We start from the raw sequence: 18642 nt of genomic DNA, 5'->3' as shown, positions 1-18642 counted from the left end.
TGGAAGAAAGCGTGCGCCATCTGACAGCTAATGATCGTGACATAACAATGCACACAAGTACATCCCAATCCTCCACGCTTTGGAGGCACTGCAATGGATTCGTAACATGACAAACTTCACAAGGTTTCAGTTCCTTGCATCCAGACTGCACAAACTTCGAGAAGATTTCCAGGGGTTCGGGAAATTTTCCTAGCTTTAGTGGGAAGTTTGCAGTCACACTGGCAAAACTTCGAGAACTTAAACGTAAAGTTTTGCCAGTGTGACTGCAGCTTATTTTGCACAGTGGTTCAAAGCAACAGATTAGAGAGAAAATTTGATGAAATGCCAACCCCACCCCCCCAAAAAAAATAAAATCAACTAGAGAGGGGCCGTCAAAGGCGGCAGACCCACGCCTAAGTACAAAGTCGGGGTAAACATAATGTGCATTCGGTCATCTACCAGAATTCGGCCACTTAATTGCCAGTGTGCTTTATCACCAGCCAGTGAGTTCTACCAAAGATCGTACACTGAAGTGTACGATCTTTGGTTCTACAGTCACATCACACGCAAATCACATAATTACACATACGGTATTAACACTCATTCACGTACAGGAAAGTCCTTAAGTCTCCTCCAAAAATCCATCGAAAATCCCAAATTCCACCGTCAAAAGTGCAGAATCGGAACTTTTCCAAGCGCACGCGAATTAAGTCCAGTTTTAAGAGTATTGTCTACGCGACGGGTCGCGGAAAAAGCGCTAAAAATCGAGAAATACGCCGTTTTCTTGCGGGATATTTTGATTATAGCAAGCCGAGAGTGTGATGATATCAAAGGTCGTATGAGTGTACGATCTTTGATGGTATCCACAAAAGCAAAAAAGAAAAACAAAATTTACGTACCCCCTAGGCAATTACCCCTATGATTAGTGTCTACGGGAATTATTCAATGCAAGGGTTGAATGCAAATGTCTACTGCACCAGTATTCGGCCACCAACGAGCGCCGCAACGTCCCCGGTGCAATTTTGCACCAACAGTGTAGAGCGCGATGCATTTTCAGCGGCCTTGCACACGCATTGACATTGAGCACGCATATCGTGCAGTGTGACTGCGACCGAGCAAAATGCTCCTCCAACGAAAAAAACAATCAATGTTAATTTGAAAAATCATCAAATATCAAAGGTCGTATGAGTGTACGATCTTTGATGGTATCCACAAAAGCAAAAAAGAAAAACAAAATTTACGTACCCCCTAGGCAATTACCCCTATGATTAGTGTCTACGGGAATTATTCAATGCAAGGGTTGAATGCAAATGTCTACTGCACCAGTATTCGGCCACCAACGAGCGCCGCAACGTCCCCGGTGCAATTTTGCACCAACAGTGTAGAGCGCGATGCATTTTCAGCGGCCTTGCACACGCATTGACATTGAGCGCGCATATCGTGCAGTGTGACTGCGACCGAGCAAAATGCTCCTCCAACGAAAAAAACAATCAATGTTGATTTGAAAAATCATCAAAATACGGGCCAGTTTGTGATGACGGAGAACGAACTTTCATAAATCTAGAAGGACATAGTCCCTAAAATAGGCCTAAACGTAAATTTCGGAATTCTTACGAACATTTGAGCAGCGAAGTCGGATCGTTGGGGAGTTTATGTCTTCGTATGGTAGCGGAAAATCGCAAAGTGAGAAACGGGAAATTTTCGGAATGGTCACTATACCATGGGGTCAAAACTTCAAGGTCACACAGAATTTGCAAGGGTCAACCGATTATCACCAAAATCTAATCGATTCTTTCCTGTCATTATCCAGACATTCCCTGAACATTTCGTGCAAATCCGTTTACCCGTTCTCTTGTTATCTTGTACACAAACAAACAAACAAACAAACAAACAAACAAACATACAAACAAACAAACAAACAAACAAACAAACAAACAAACAAAAAAACAAACAAACAAACAAACAAACAAACAAACAAACATACGGAACCCTTTACATAACCCCCTGCCGATTTTCATCGGCGTGGGTAATCAAAGTCTGACAGTATGTAAATTAGGAAACAAAAGTGAAATTTTCACTGAGCTAACAACACTTTAAAATGAACTGAATTTTGCTAACATTGATGACAGAGGCATTTCACATCCCTACATTCAGTTACACTTACAAAAGTTATACTTTCATTCCGCATATTCCGAAGTGGCCAAACGGAATACCACCTCATACCTCATTCAAGATACCTCAAGGAACTACTATATATTCTTGCTCTCTTTTGACTACGAAAAGTAAAAAAGGAAATGCCATCGCAGAAGTTTTCAATCAACTTTTAATTTTTACACTCACAAAGAAAAGCTGACTAAAATAAAATGGCCTCTGCCAGCATTACAAATCAGAACATGACATCTACAAAATCAAGATATTCCTTTGACATTACAATGTACAGGAGTATATTTCATGATTTACTGATATTCTGCTAGTCATGGCATTTTGGGCGTGATTACTTTGATTTGCATTGATATCACTGATCTGTAGTTTTTGATTCACTAGTAACAGCTGATACGACAGCCTTTTCCCAGGGTTATATTTTTCTGTAACGGAGAGGTTGAGGGGTGAAAGCATGCAACCGAATTACATGTGACAGGGTTAGTAAAATATTTGCAAGAGCAAAATAAATAATATAATGCAAAATAGGACAGCAAAGTGAACCGACAGTGATCCCCAGAAAAGATCGCTTACCATCGTAGTCAAACACTTCTTCTTCATCTTCATCGGCTTCCTCTTCTTCTATCTCTTCATCATCATCTTCACTGTTTGCATCATACCAAACCTCCTCCTCTTCATCTTCATCCTCCCTATAAGAATCTATGTCCTTCATTTCATCACCACTTAGGGCTGCACATAGTGCAGGCGCAGTGGAGGAGGCATGCATGGAAGAAGTGAAACTCAACTTATCAAACCAGGAGCAAAAGGATGCAAAAAATAAATGCTACAGATATTACGACCATACCTTTAAAAGAAAAATACAAACAAACAAAATAAGAGCAGATTTGGGGGTCTTTTCTGTGGAGCAGATATACAACAGGCAAACAGGAAAACAAGAAGTCACTTCCCTACTTAGGAACGAATTTTCAATTTTCATACAAGAATTTAAAACTGGTTTAAAAGAGAGATTTGTGCACATCTGCACCTCAAAAATACGGATTTGGCACCAAATATCTTCTGATGGTCAACAAGAATGGTGGATTAACTGACATGACTGTTTAAGAGCACTCTTATTGGTCGACAAATTGTAACTTTTGTCCTACAAGCATTTACTATGTGAATTCCTTATATGGTTATCAAGATACAAAAGAAAAATCTTACCTAAGGAAAAAAAAAGTCACGTACATGTATATCAGTGTTTTGAAATATCTTATGAATTGTCATCATTCTCAAGCAAAAATGCTGTCACTAAATATGGTATGTACTTAGGGCTGATACTGCACTGATGTGGCAAAAAAATATGATGTGATATGTTTTTTTTTTTTTTTTTTTTTTTAAATAGAATGCTGATAACTATAGGGCAAACTATCATTTTTAGGAGCATTTATGTATGTAAAGATGAATGCAGTGATATGTTTGATTGGTGGGCAAAAGAGGTAATGAGCTGATGAGAAATACAGCAATGGTGTTTGATGTCTGACATTTGTAGCTAATGGTATGATGGGCTGAATCACAGAGAACTGAAACTCCTTTGAAGCAAATAATCAATTTCCGCTTTTAAGATAATTGACAAAATCAAGGGCAGAATCAAAATGATTAAACATGATAAATAGTAAAGGGACCAACACACTGTAAAGCTTGACAATAATGATCATTATATATTACATGTTTGCAAATGACATGTATTTACAGTCTGTATTATCAATATATTGGAACAAATTTGGTGATATTGATAGGCAATTAGCTAGTTAGACAGATTTAGAGAGAAAAAGAGAAAGAGAGAGGGTTAGATGGAAAGATAGAGAGACATAAGGTTAGAGAGATAGATATATATAGAGAGAGAAAGAGAGGGATAGACAAGTAGAAAGAGCGGTTACCGTACAACAGACATAGAGAGATGTAGGGTCAAATAGCGAGATAGAAAGAGAGAGGGAGATTGATGAATAGATAAACATATGGATAGAGAGATATAGATGAATAGATCTAGATAGGCAATTAGATAGATAGATAGATGGATAGAATAGATTGAGATGAAGATAGATCTAGACAGACAAATAGGGAGATAAATAGATAGATGGATAGACAGATATAGATAGATAGATAGATAGATAGATAGATAGATAGATAGATAGATAGATAGATAGATAGATAGATATATGGATAGATAGACAGAAAGATAGATAGACAGAAAGATAGATAGACAAATATAGATAGATAGATAGATAGATAGATAGATAGATAGATAGATAGATAGATAGATAGAGAGATAAATAGATAGATCGATAGACAGATAGATAGACAGATATTAAATAGAAAGATAGGTAGACAGATAGATAGATAGACAGATACATAAAAAGTGAGGGAGAGATTGACAGGCTTTGAGGAAATTGTGGAGTTGAGTAAAGACTCACATGCAAACACATCAAGAAAATCCTCGTCATCGGTCGAGCCATCTGGGTGTGGCAAAAAGGAGTCAGAGAGAGACATGTGAACCATGACTGCAGGTTGTCCGCAAAAGAATTTGGTTTTATAAACAGTATCTCTGTGTTAAAGGAAGAAAGCCCCACTTTGCCACTCTCTAGGATAAACACATCTCAAACAAGCTTGACTCCATATCGCTGCACCAGACAGTATGTGCTTGACGTGGTATCAATTTTCATCTACTTAAGGCTTAGATGGAGTAACTGTCCAAGCAACCTTAAACAGATGGATTTGAAAAAAGTGAACACATTATTGAGCCTAATGAATGTACACAACATGGCAAAAATATCATTTTGTACTACATGTCAACATCCTAATCTTACAATAACAAAACAGCCAAATAATATTTAAGCAAGGGCAACATAACAGGGTAAGAGTTAGTTTTAGGCACATGGAAATAAAAGAAGTACAGGGGAAAAGGAGAGGGAATGGAATTTATCATACCAATAGAACAGACACATTTTACATGTCCAGAGTCAGTCTAAAATGAGAGATTTATCCCAAACTATATCTAAGATGTGTGAGTAAAATGATTGTGGACATTTGCAAATTGCAAGATTCTTCCAAAGTCATTTACTTAGGAACACTTGTCACTCTTTTATTTTATATTTCATTTGCGATATCACTCAAAACTTCTGCATCATTTCATAAACAGTGTACTGATCACGCATATATCAAAAACAACTTCATCCCATGTGTGGAGATTACTGTAATTCATGTTTCCTCCGATGTACCAGCTGAAAAACCACTTAAAGTGGATAACATGCATATTGAACTCTGAACAGACACAAGTGTTAAGAAGACTTAACTCTGTTACTCCAGCTGTTAGACTACTAGATGATGTCACTACCATGGACATAGGTTTCACTATCCACTCGCTGTTGGATAGTTGCACCAAAAGCCTATCGCGATGAGTGGGGTTTTAGAAGTAAGAGAAACACAATTTTTTGTGACATACCAGTGTGCTTCTTGGGCATGTTGTTCTTGGCGTCGCGCACCGGCAGCGGGGTCTGCTCCGGGATAGATTGCACCGACTGGTCCCGCAGCAGCTGGTTGGACCGCGCCCGGAAGCTCTTGGTGATGGAACGGAAGCTCTCCGTGCGGCTGATGAAGTCCAGCGAGCGCAGCGACATGGAGGAGAGGGCGCGGCTGCGGGACTTGAGGTCCCGCTCGTCGGTCTCCACCTCCATCTCGTGCTCCTTGAGGAAGTTCTGGATGAGGCCGTTGTACTCGGGGCTGCTCTGCATCAGCTCGCTGTGGGGTCCGTCGCCGAAGATGCGGCCGCCCTTCATGAAGAGCACCCGGTCGCACTGGTTCAGATACTGAAAGAGATAAATTGTTGCCATACTCCTGTAAACAGTGAAGATTCTATGGTGGAAAATTTTTGGCCAATGTCTTCAATGCTCCTTCAATCATGAAAATAACTGAATTATTTTTCTTTTTTGTTTTCACAAGCCTCTTGGTTAATCTGTGATCGTTCTATATCATGATGATACTTGTGTTATTTATAAATATTTTTAAGAACATATGTGTAAGATATTCAGAAAATATAAAGAGAATTCCACAAAATTTCTTATTTGAAATGAAAAGTACACATTCCCTCCACTTGTTACTGACAGTAACAAGTTGAGGGTAATATCATTTCTCCAGCTTTGTGAGAGAGGACAGTCATTAAGTTCTCTTCTATTATGCTGGAAAAGTGGAAAATGCTGCATTTTCTTTATCTTTTCTTTAGATCATTGTTTGTACATTGTACATGACATCACAAATTGCAGTAGCCTTCTCATCCAGTGATGACTGCACAAAACTTTAAAAATTCATAATTTTTTTAACGGATTTTATTTCCTCAAGCACCAATGTGCTCTACTAATATTGCTGCATTCACTCAATCCACACATATACTTGGGTGAACTTGTCCTTTAACTCAATGAGGACAGGCTGATTTTGCTATTACACGCATTTCCCACAGACACCTGCCTGAGTATATTCAGGACTACTGTAAAACACAATATTTTCGCGGCATGAAATTTTCGCGAATTGGAGCCGACGGCATTTTTTGCGGCATGAAATTTTCGCAAGTTGCCTCTAACATTCAATGCATATAATGTAGACAAGAACTTTCGTGTGCATTTTAATTTTGTGAATCTTGGCTCTCGCGAAATTCGAGAAATTAAAATGCACGCGAACATTCCTCATTCTACAGTAGTCTTCAATGGGTTAAGCACCCTCCCTTGTCCTCACCTGTAGCTGGTGGGTGACAAAGAGGACGGTTCGTCCAACCAGCAGCTTCTTGATCACGTTCTCAAAGATGTGCTGGCCAACGTGAGCGTCCACTGCGCTCAGCGGGTCGTCCAGGAGGTAAATATCCCGCTGGGAGTACACCGCCCTCGCGATACTGATTCGCTGCTTCTGGCCCCCACTCAGGTTGATGCCGCGCTCCCCAATCTGCAGGCCGAAGGAGCGCCAGACGATAAAGACAGGCAAAATTAAACATTAGGCAAAACAATTAATAACTTATTTCTGAACTGTAGAAAAATCAATACAAACTTTGAAGTTTTGAAATGGCACATGCAATTTAAACATACATATCAACCTAAGCTAATTGCTTCTTAGGAGTTCTGACATTTATTTGTTTTTTTGTTTTTATGTAATGACCTGTAAATTGTATATTGTTTTCTACTTTGCCAAAATAAATGAATGAATGAATGAATGAACCTAAACATAAGCATGAGCGAATATTCTCTTTTCATTCACTATTGATATAACTATACCTCAAGAAAATTTTCTCACAGCACGTTTAAGTCATTCCAATGACATAGACTGTCCAGGGTAGGTTTTCCTTGATCCCCCATATCGTATCTGGACAATTACCCTCCATGGACAATTCCTTCCTTCAGCTAAATACTGGTTAGTAATAGGGTTAGAGTAAAGATTAGTGTTAGGGTCAGATTTAGGGTTAGCATTTGGGTTAGGGTTAGGATTAAGTTCAGAATTAGGAGAAGGGTTAGGGTCAGGGGAAAGGTCTGCGGTAATTGTCCATGGGGTAATTGTCCTAGAACCCCACATATACAAATCTTTTGTCACATTAAAACAGAAAAGCATTAAAATTAGAGAAGCCTTCCAGCATCGAATGCATACAAATCGTGCCACAAAAGGGCACCAGTGGTCCTGCACTAAACAATGGCATGTAACTGAAGACTGAAAACAGAACTCTGTTCCTTTGACTGGCCACATCCTGCAGTGAAGAACGTCTTCTCACCTCCGTCAGGTCTCCGTTGGCCAAGATCTCCAGGTCGGGCGCCAGTCCGCAGGCCTCGATGACCTCCACGTAGCGGTCATTGTCGAAGTCCAGCCCAAAGAGGATGTTCTCCCGCAGCGTGGTGTTGAAGATGCATGCCTGCTGGGGCACGTAGGCAAACTTGCCGTCCACGGCCACGGACCCGTCCGTCTTGATCATGTGACTGAGGACGGCGTTGATCAGCGACGATTTGCCACTGCCGACACCGCCACAGACACCCAGGAGAGAACCCTGAAAGTGTGCAGAGAGAAGAATTCAACAAACCTCAGAGACAAGGACAAACAAAGACTGTAAGAGCTGTAATTTTTTTTGCGCATTTTTGCATATCTCCATGAAAAGAAGGCAGAGTGAATGTCGGCGTCAGTGTCAAATCACAAAATCAACAAGATCGAGGTAATGAGATGGAAGTTCCAGTTATTGCTCAAATTGGGCAGAAGGATTCAGGATGGATTAAAGAAATTTTAAAAGATGAACAAAATACACCCTAGTGAGATAAATGAACACTTAAATAAATGAATAAATACTTTAAAAAGTAACTAAATAAACAAACAAATAAATGAATACATAAATAAATAAATAAAAAAGAAAGATGAATAAATAGATAAATAAATAAAAAAGAAAGATGAATAAATAAATAAATAAAAAAGAAAGATGAATAGATAAATAAATAAACGAACAAATAAATAAATAAACAGATGAATAGATAAATAAATAAACGAACAAATAAATAAATAAACAAATAAATAAATAACTAAATAAAAAAATCCACACACATTCTCAATGCTAGGTTGTCAGCCATGGAAAGGAGAGTGAGAGAAGATGCAGTGTGAAAAACAAATAAAATTAAATATCTTCATCTTGTTTTCAAGGACAGTTTTCCAAAAAATGCACACCACACAATATCAGAAAAGACTTGTAGGTAAATAGAGAGCTGTCAAGATAGATTATGCCATATGCTCCATCGATACACATGCTGTGAAAAAAAAAAATCATGACTCCTCTTGAAATGTTGCTGGTATATCAGCTTTCATAATAACGGAACAAATGTATACCAGCAAAACTTGGTGTTGCACAATCATATTTTCTACTTTATTTCAAGATGCTGGACAAATAAAATAAACAGTAAATGGTATTCTTGAAATAAGCTAGTCACTAGAATCATTTCATCCTTAGTATAGATTTTTTAATGGCAGAGTTATGGCAGACAGAGTGAGTGAAAATCTCGCAAATCTCACGGGAACCTAGCAAATCTATTCCATCTGTCACCAAAGTTTGTCCAAAGATGTCAGGTGACAAAATAATAACATGTGCAGGATTTCAAGTCATGCTTGAGTCTGTATGAAGCGACTATCCTGAAAATTTCTCTTCACTTTCTTCGAATGAATGATACCTTCTAGCTGCCTTTGAATGCAAGTCTACATCGTCGTGTAAATGGCACATTTGCGAGCATTTGATTCGCACAACCCACGTGATCCACAAAAAGAAACGGGCGCAGATCGAGAGGCCTTAAATTAAACTTAAAAGTGCAATAGCTAGGCCTGAATTTGTAGCAAATCCAAGGAAAAAACTGTAAACAGTAGGATGGAAGGAAATATAGCCTTTATTTCTCATGTTTACGGTAAATGGATGGTGATACCCACTCCTCTTCGAAACAACCACATCGGAAGTCGACTACCAAGAAAAAAGCCTCCACAAGTCCCTATGATGTCATAAGGGTGCTTGTAGAGAATTGTAAGTTCTGTCCCACTGGTTAACCTGTTCCTTCCGCAATTCTCTGAGTGCCTTTATTGCCCCTAAACAAGATTCTTTTTGCCCGTCAACAAAGAGGCAGACAGGTTGGTAATCCAGCTGTGTGAAGGCAGTCAAGCGGTACATTGTATCCCCCTTTCCAAGGTCAACTACATGTGCCAGTGAACAATGGAAATATCGATCGGGTGCGAGGTATGAATAGAGCGTGCGCTGATGAGCTCGCAGAATCTTTTGTTCTACACAAAATCAGGTACCTGAATGAGGTGACTGGGGTCAGCGAACCCACATATCTAACTGATTTCAGCCTGATCGCTATGTACATGTTCCTACGAGTTTACAACAGAACAAGCACAAAACTCAGGAAAAGGTACATAATACTGTGAAACACGCAATTTTCAAACAGAAAGATAACAAATGCTGATAGAATAAACTCTGATCTTTTTTCAAACCCACTTTTCTGAGCATTAAAACGCAAAGAAACATGAATTTAGGTCACTAAAGCAGGCACTCTTGTCTTCATTTTGGGAACCTGGTAAACCAGGTTTCTGTATATCAGTTGCTCCCACGGGAACCTGGTTTACCAGGTTCCCGAAGGAACGGGTTAATTTTCACCATTAGATGACAGCAAACATAGTCAGAATCTCTGTCATAAAGACATACTATTTGGGGTAAGATTGACTGCCCAGGAGTCCCAAGTTAACCTGTTGAAGACCCCATGAAGGCGAGCATACTCAGACAGGCATCTATTATTGTAGCAAAATCAGTGCATTCTCAATGGGTTTAGAAAAGATTAAACTTGTACATGCACAAGCAGAAAAAAAATGTGCACAGTTTGCGACAGTAAGTACCTTTTTCATGGAGAGGTTAATATCAAACAGTGTCCTCACAATCTCCTCTTCTCCTTTCCCATCCTCCCCCTCCTCAAAGACGACCCCTTCCCCTCCATTCTTCACCAGTGGTATCCCCGACTCCACCCCATTGGGTGTGGCTCCTGCGCTCCCCTTTCGGCTGGTTCCTGCCCCCTTGCTGCCAGAGGGGCCCGGGGCTCCCGCATCCTTGGAGGCACTCCTCCCACCTTTCTTGCCTCCTCCAGAGTCCACGGTCTGCTCTTTGTCCCAGGCGAAGGTGGCCGCCTTGATCTCCACAGCTAGGCTGGGATCCTGCGGCTTGTCCGTGTACGGCTTTATGTCCTCCATTAGAAGCAATTCCTGGATGTATTGAAAGAGAGAGGGTTTAATCCTAAGCTCACAGTAATCTGCTTGCGAACTGGCACAGATGATGATGATTATTATGAAGTTTTTTATCATCACCATCATCATCATCATTATCATAACAGTCATTATGATGATGATTGCTATCATCATGAGTACTACAATGTATTATAATTAATACCATTGTCAAAATTATTATATAATCATTATTGTCATTATCATCATCATTATAATTATTGCTTACATTAATGCCATGATCATCATCGCCATCATGATCCCTATCTACATCGTCATCGTCAAATTTGGCAGTCTTAAAATGATACACTGCTTGATATTTGTATACATTGCACTGTAGGCATTGTACACGCTTTGTGCAGCATAATGTCGGAATGAGGTTTGGAGAAAACCCTTTGTTGCAATATGTCTTAGTAACAAGTCAAGGGAATTAGTGCCTTTCAAAGAAAATGAAGGATTGCAAAATTTCTTCTTTTTTTTAATTGCTCTACTAATTAAGCATCATATATTCAATTGCTACAGAGTTTCCATCTTGAGGGTGCAGCATTAGAACTTAACCAAACCTGTCAAATTTCATCAGGTTTGAATAGTCTTATTTTTCCTACAACTTTCACCAAGTGTTTTTCACTCAGAACATGTTCTCAATTACCCTCTATACTCCACATCCACTTTAAATCACGAGTGGTAAAAGATGTGGATCTATGTTTACATTTACTGCACAATCAGACATACACGATACTTCTCAGGCAGTTTTGACTTCGGATAAACCTGTGGACCAAAACTTCCCTGGTGCCGTCTGATTAGATGTGTGGTCTGTTTAATTCACTGATCAGAGAACTAGCAATTCCTGACTAATAATACACTCAATTTATGCAATCTGGGTACAAGCACAATTTCTTGTCAAACTTGGTGACCGACGAAATAATCTTTTGAACACGTTCATGTACACAATGAGACTTGTAAACCTCTCAGATTGTAAATATTTGTGAGTCACCAGTCTATGCTGCGCATCACTGAAAGTTTTTGATGCACTTTCTGTTTCATTTTGGTCTAAGGTTACCTGATGATTTCTAGACACATAAAAGTGATCTCCAACATATTTTTGGACAAGGACAGATCACACTAGAGCACCTGATTTGAAAAGGAAAAACTGCCAACAAGTTTGGATTATATTTTGAATGGAAAAACAAAAATCCATCCGCTGCATTGCTCTTTCCCAATCTCACCTTGATACGAGGAAAAGCCACCATGGATTCCGACACGGCCTTGATTCCCAACGGGGACATGACGAGGATTATCCGCAGGGCAGTCAGGCAGGCCATGTAAGAAAAGGCCTGTCAGAAGGTTGCAGTGTTAAAACAAGCAATTATATGACACACAAAGCTAACAAAGAATATGCTCTATGAAAGTTCCTTACAAATACTTTTTTTCATCCGACATTTCTTTGTGACTCTGCACAAGAGGCATCAGTGAATTTTAACGGGTATGAAACATAGTTAATCCTGTGTACAAATCAAAACAAGAAACAAATGATGACTTTAAAAAATGAATCAATTAATTAATTATAAGAGAATTCCATCCCATCATGTTCCTTGTATGAAAACAGGAAAATAACAATAGTCAGTTAGTGAAAATGTTGGGGAAAAAAATTAGACACACAAAAAAATTAATGAACTGTTAATGTTTAAGAGAGCAAGACAAATTGGCAACTGTGTGACGTAGATGTTGAGTAGCTCTCCATTCCATTTGTACACAAAAAGGATTAAATTTTCATTTTTCTCACAAGAAAATTTTTCTTCGGATCTGTTCTCGGTACATAACAAATGTAGTACATTTTCACATGTCCTCTTTAGTGAATAAATTCTGTCTGTGAAAAAAATATTTGAGAAAACTGAAAATTAGTGAAATTTTGTGAACAAAACAAAACAAATGGGGAGCTGCTCGGCAACTACATCACACAGAGTTGCCAATTTGTCTAACTCTCTAAACTTTATCATTTCACAATTTCACTATTTTTGTAGGGCTGATTTTTTCCAAGATTTTCACTGAGCTACTGTACTTCCCTGATTTTCTGTTTTCATATAACGCAATATCAGGAGGAACTTTCCCTTTAATATGACAATGGAAGGATGAATGAAGGAAATGAAGAAAACACATCAGAGTGACATCAGACTTGCGAGATTGTGCTGCTGTTATTCTGATCATCATCTTTGAATTTGAATACTGACAATTTAATCTTTGAAAGAAAGAGATTTAAAGCAGAGGGGTGAAGATGTGCTATGGTTATTTTTCTCTACTTAATTGTCACCCTCTCAGTCTGTACAAATTCATTTGTAAGATCCAAACACTGCTGATCTACATTTTAACAAATAATGGTGGAAAAGGGAACCAGTAGGATTTGAACCTCTCATCTAGTTTGATAATTTCCTAACATATGAACACTCACTACTGCTGTTTGCTTTGCTCCGATTATCAATTCACTACAAATTGTTCTCGTATGAAACTTTCTGTTAAAGGAAGATGCTTTTGTCACATGATATGTGTAAAGGATTATCAAACTGACAAAAGTTCACTGAGAGTGAAAGTAAAAACTCAAGTGGTAGACAGACAGAAAATATTCCCGGTACTTTTGAATTCATAATTAGGAAATAGAATACATCCAGAAGATGTGCCTTTATGATAATGTGACACAGAAACTATAAAGGGACTACATTCATTCTTTCTCGCAAGCAATAATGTTTCCATGTTTAATGCCCTTTTGTGATATGCTTGTGTAATATAGCCTCGTTGTTTTCTTCAGCACAGATTCTTTCTATTCTTTCTCTCACATGCATATGCTTGTACGCACCAACACACACGGGCACATAATTCCTTGTGGTAAACTCACATGCCTCGGAGTTCTATATCCTCTCACATTGCTCCCACATTTCTTTATTCTATGTTTTCCTATTACAAACCTCTCTCTCTCTGTCATGTTATTTCTATCTTTGTCTCTCTACATTTGCTTATCTGTCTATCTCTTGCTCAACTTATCTATCTACACATTTATATCTAATCTATATATTTCTCCATCTTGTTATCTATATTTCTATTTATCTATATTTTTCTATCTCTCAACCTATCTACAACTAGCTCTAATCTATTGATATTTCCCTATCCTAGTTTTCTATATATCTATCATTTCTATCTATCTATCTATCCATCTATCTATCTATCTATCTATCTATCTATCTATCTATCTATCTATCTATCTATCTATCTATCTATAACATCTATTTATCCACTTGTATCTATCTTTATACACTGTATTTATCTCATAGAACTATTTATAGATTTATCTGTCTGTCTATCAAAAATTTACATCTATGTTTGCATCTTATCAATCTTGCCCTTGACATGCTACCCCGCCCCCCCCCCCCTTCCCTTCTTCCTGACAGGCTAAAGTTTGACAAGTAGTTGGGAATTCACCCAGACTTTAATCATGCCTTCAAGTCGGAAAGGAAATTTGTCACGGCGATTGGTGGCCTAAACCTGCAAGCAGAATTCAGTTCCTTTCCTGTGGCATCAAACAATCCAATTCAGGCATCCTCCTTCTTCCGCAAGGGCAACGGAGGCATAAAAAATAATGCCACCCTGAGAAGAGAGGCAAAGAAAGCCTGGCTCAGCATTTTTCTTAGGAAGTGACACAACTTATCCCGACCTAACCAGATCGGGTTAATCTAGTTTGCCCCCGAGAGCAAATTCATTACGAGATATTTGCAACGGTTGGTGCTAAAAACCGGGAGTGCGTTATTTCTGCTGGCAGTATAAAGTTTAATAGCCCTTCCGTCTCTCACAGGTGATGCGTAATTTGACCCCTGTGTATGCCACAATCTGTGCACTGGGCGACAGAAGAAAGGGTAGTATATCTGCAGATTGCACCTCGGTTTCCAAAATGTGGTTTGTTGTTGGCATTGTTGGTTTATTAGTTTGTTCTTTTGTTTTTTTGTTTTTTTGCAAACATCAACTTTCTACAAATAACGGATAAATCCATAAAGCAATATTCATTGCAATGATGTGACACAAATGTATTTTCAATGACCTTTTGGAGGTTATATTTTCTTTTTCTGGGCCTGGAAAAAATGGATGAAATGCCAATTACTTTCCAAGTATTCCACAACCTTAACTCTTTATTTGCCATGGTGGAAACCCCCTGTGTGCCACATTATTCTGAGACACAAAGGTAGTCATGCTTTGAGAAAGAATTCTGTTTTTCGAATCTATATAACTTCTACAAATTTCTGTTAAGCTGGACATAATAGTGAGCAAAGTTGAAGAGGAATGCCAAGCTTTGCTTTGATATAAATTGTATGACAAATCTATTTCTATTTATTTTTTTAATGACCAGTTGCTACATTACTGTAAAGGCATGGCTTTTGCACATGAAACCGTGAGAGAAACTTAGAATTTACATGCAAATCTAGTTGGGAACACTGCTTGATAGTCATTCACCACATAGAATGCAAGCTGGATGTAAAAGGAACAAAAGCATGAGAAAAGCTTTTGGTGTACCGCGGGATTAGGCGATTTACCAATCGGTTTAAGCAGATTAGTGCGTTTGAGCGGAATATGCGAAGATGGCACGCAATCGACTGAGTGGGACGTGCGAACATGGCACATAAAGAGTTAAGAATCCTAGATGAAGCTTTAAAACATGGAGTAAAATAAAGTCAAAAATATCAGCATGGCAAATCTACTGGCCTATTGCGATGTAGTGACTATTGCAGATATGATCACTTATATAACTATGTCACATGCATGCTGATCAAAAATCATATAGTGAGTGTCATTATAGGGCCCTTTGGGGCATTAATTTTTTTTTTTTTTTAATTTCGTACCTCCGCAGGGGTAAGGTTGTTTCCGAGGGCGGTGTGTAGCGTTAGAGTCAGCATGGAAGCGATGACGGGCACGATCGGAAGCGCCATGGTGCTCAGACTCTGGATGTAGCCGCCTTTCTCCAGCGCCCTCTGTTCATCCGCTCGCATGTCTGTCGGAATTTTGGACACAAATCCAACACGTTCCAAAAGTCACTCATGCGTGAATGCAGCAAGACATACTCAAAATTACTACCACTGCACGCCCAGATTGTGATACAAAAAATGATTTTTAAAATGTGGTGCTGGTGAAAAATGCTCGAGATCCCCTGGACTGCAAGAAAGACCAATACTAGTGTCCTGCCAGAGATCAGCCTAAAGAAAAGACTACTTGATATGATAAATCATCTGATACTCAGCTACTTTGGTCGCATAGCAAGATGAGAAAACAACTGTCTTGAGAAAGTAATGCTTCAGGGGAAAATTGATGACCTAAAGCTAGGTGGATTGACAGAATCAAATCCCTTGTTGGCAACAGTTGGTATACAGTATAATACAGAAAATAGTTATCATCATCGGTCTATTTCATCACTCACTCAGTCAAAGTATGCATCATATATTTTTAGTACTCACTGAGTAAAAAAAATATGAGGGTGGGTGTATGAAATTTTTGGTATATGTTCATTTAATTTCATCACTCACTCAGTCGAAATATGCATCACAAATTTTTAGTACTCCCAGTAAAAAAAAAAATATATGGTATGAAATTTTTGATATGTTCATTTTCTAGCCAGCATATTTCATCTGAGGGGACAGTTATGGTGCCATTATGTCAAATCCATCAAGTTCACTGTCCCCGTTTGCACGACTGCGGCTCCATCAAAAGAAGGATATAGCACATTATCACCACAGCCTCTCAGAAGGAATAGTGATTTTGAGGTAACTCTAGACCACAATGAAAAGTTATGATCTCCTATAAACCAAAAGCCCACCTTTCTTGGGGCATTCAGATGACTCTATTAGCACAGGAAGCCATTCACCCAAGAAAAACAAACAAACAGACAAACAAACATTTGACTTACGCGCTATCTTGTCTGAAAAGGGCATCTCCCAGGCGTACATCTTGATGAGCTTGATGCTGGCAACGACTTCATTCATGAGGCGCACTCGCTTGTCAGTGACAGAAACTGCCTGCCGCCGAAACAGGGCAACCAGCTTAGCCATGGCCATCTATATCAATATATGTCAAGAAGGTAAAAATCAAATTAGATAATATCTTAGTTTCTCTCACTTTACATCACAATTCTCCGGAGCAACTTGCCCAGGCAAGCAGGCAAGTGAGTTCTCAGCACTCTATTGTGACCGCCCAGCTCAAATCCCACAAAAAAGTAGGTTAAAATGTATTTCGACTTTTCCACATACAATACTTTAAAAGGGTGACATCTAAGCTTTAAAATGATATATAACTTGTTGAAATTGAAAATCTTAATCCAATCAAAGAGTGATTGAAATAAGAGAAAGTTAGAATGAGCAGTTTCATAGAAAAAAGGGAGAAAAGAGGGTATAAAGGCATAATTTACCATTTGCAGATGAAACAAAAACCCAGCATTGGTGCTTCAAAATAGTTATAAGATGTGAGTTAGGGATAGAAACAACCAATGTAAAAATTTGAACCAGTATAATCGATATTAAGTATTGTTGAATATACAAAATGTGAACAATAGTTAAAATAAAAAGTTCTGGTTTAATGAGAAAAATTGTGATATCTCCTTATATTTTAGGCTTTAACGCAATAATTTTGTATAGTAGTAGGTTTTGTGATACAACTGACCTACACATTCGCATCAAATGTGATATCTTGAACATTTTTTAAATCACCGCTCCCAAAGGTAAACAGGATCTTTAAAGATTAGGGTCACTCAGGCATGTTGTGCAGCAGCATCATTGAAACTTGTGAGATCTACTCTCACCATCGGGAAAAAACTCACCGTGATTGGGTAGAAGAGGAAGAACGTGCCCGTCCCCAGCAGGGCCGCGGGACCGATCAGGAAGTAGGTGTACACGATGCCCGCTACGGCAAGGGGAGGACCACAGATGAGGGTGGGGCACCAGAGGCCCATCTCGTACAGACGCTGCCCATCGTTAGTACACAGGTTAATGATCTGACGTACCACACCCAGAGATAAAAACAAAACACTTAGCGTCATTCTTCAAACACCAAGTTTCCCCACGCACTACAAAGTATGTACGTGTAGACTGTAGATACGGAAACTTTTGATTAACTTTTTAGTCCAGGATGGAAACATCAGTGATCTGCATTGATTGTTTATAACTTCATGAAGGAGGGCATTTCTGTACTCTTCTGAATGCATTGTATCTCATATATACATTTCCATGTTGCTATATTCATAAATTGTGGCTTACAACCTACAAACCCACAACAAAAATATCAAATTTTACCTAGAATTGAATCCCATGGTTATGTGGAGTGGAGAAACATCTCTGAAATGCATTCAAATCTTTTCAAATGATTGTTATGTATTTGGAAAGATATCTGTCTCGAGGAGCAACACTCTACAAACTACATGTATCAAGGCAAGTTGATCAACTCACCTCCCCAGCAGACTTCCCCCTCAGCGTCCGGACGCTGATGGCCCTACGGTAGATGGTGGACACCACTGCTGCCCGGAGGCGGGTCCCTGACCGGGTGTTGAGGTAGAATTGGAAGGAAAGTAGGGTCACCTGGGTGAGCTGGCATAGAAACAGGCCCATGACCCAGAGAAGACCATACTGGAGATCCGTCTCCGTCTGCTGTACGTACTCCAACAAGTGCTTGACTATGTAGGCCTAGAGAGGG

General features: G+C 39.0%; 1 protein-coding gene across 1 annotated transcript in view; it reads right to left on the bottom strand.

The window, feature by feature from the left end:
• LOC139716703 (ATP-binding cassette sub-family C member 5-like) overlaps positions 1–18642 on the bottom strand; it is a 60541-nt gene that overhangs the window by 26375 nt on the left and 15524 nt on the right. Inside the window, exons 5-15 of the mRNA XM_071628232.1 lie at positions 18399–18632; positions 17774–17947; positions 16868–17015; positions 15810–15958; positions 12159–12266; positions 10555–10914; positions 7919–8188; positions 6901–7104; positions 5618–5981; positions 4590–4631; positions 2713–2868 (exon numbers count right to left, since the gene is read on the bottom strand). Of these exons, the coding sequence (XP_071484333.1) occupies positions 2713–2868; positions 4590–4631; positions 5618–5981; positions 6901–7104; positions 7919–8188; positions 10555–10914; positions 12159–12266; positions 15810–15958; positions 16868–17015; positions 17774–17947; positions 18399–18632 (2209 nt within the window). The remainder of the gene's footprint in view (positions 1–2712; positions 2869–4589; positions 4632–5617; positions 5982–6900; positions 7105–7918; positions 8189–10554; positions 10915–12158; positions 12267–15809; positions 15959–16867; positions 17016–17773; positions 17948–18398; positions 18633–18642) is intronic.

This window comes from Diadema antillarum, unplaced genomic scaffold (genome assembly GCF_040938485.1).
Source record: "Diadema antillarum isolate AM-2024a unplaced genomic scaffold, OU_Dant_1.0 scf00000069, whole genome shotgun sequence".
Classification (NCBI taxonomy): Eukaryota; Metazoa; Echinodermata; class Echinoidea; order Diadematoida; family Diadematidae; genus Diadema; species Diadema antillarum.
Note: the sequence above shows the minus strand (reverse complement) of the source record. Positions and strands in the feature narration are given on the sequence as shown.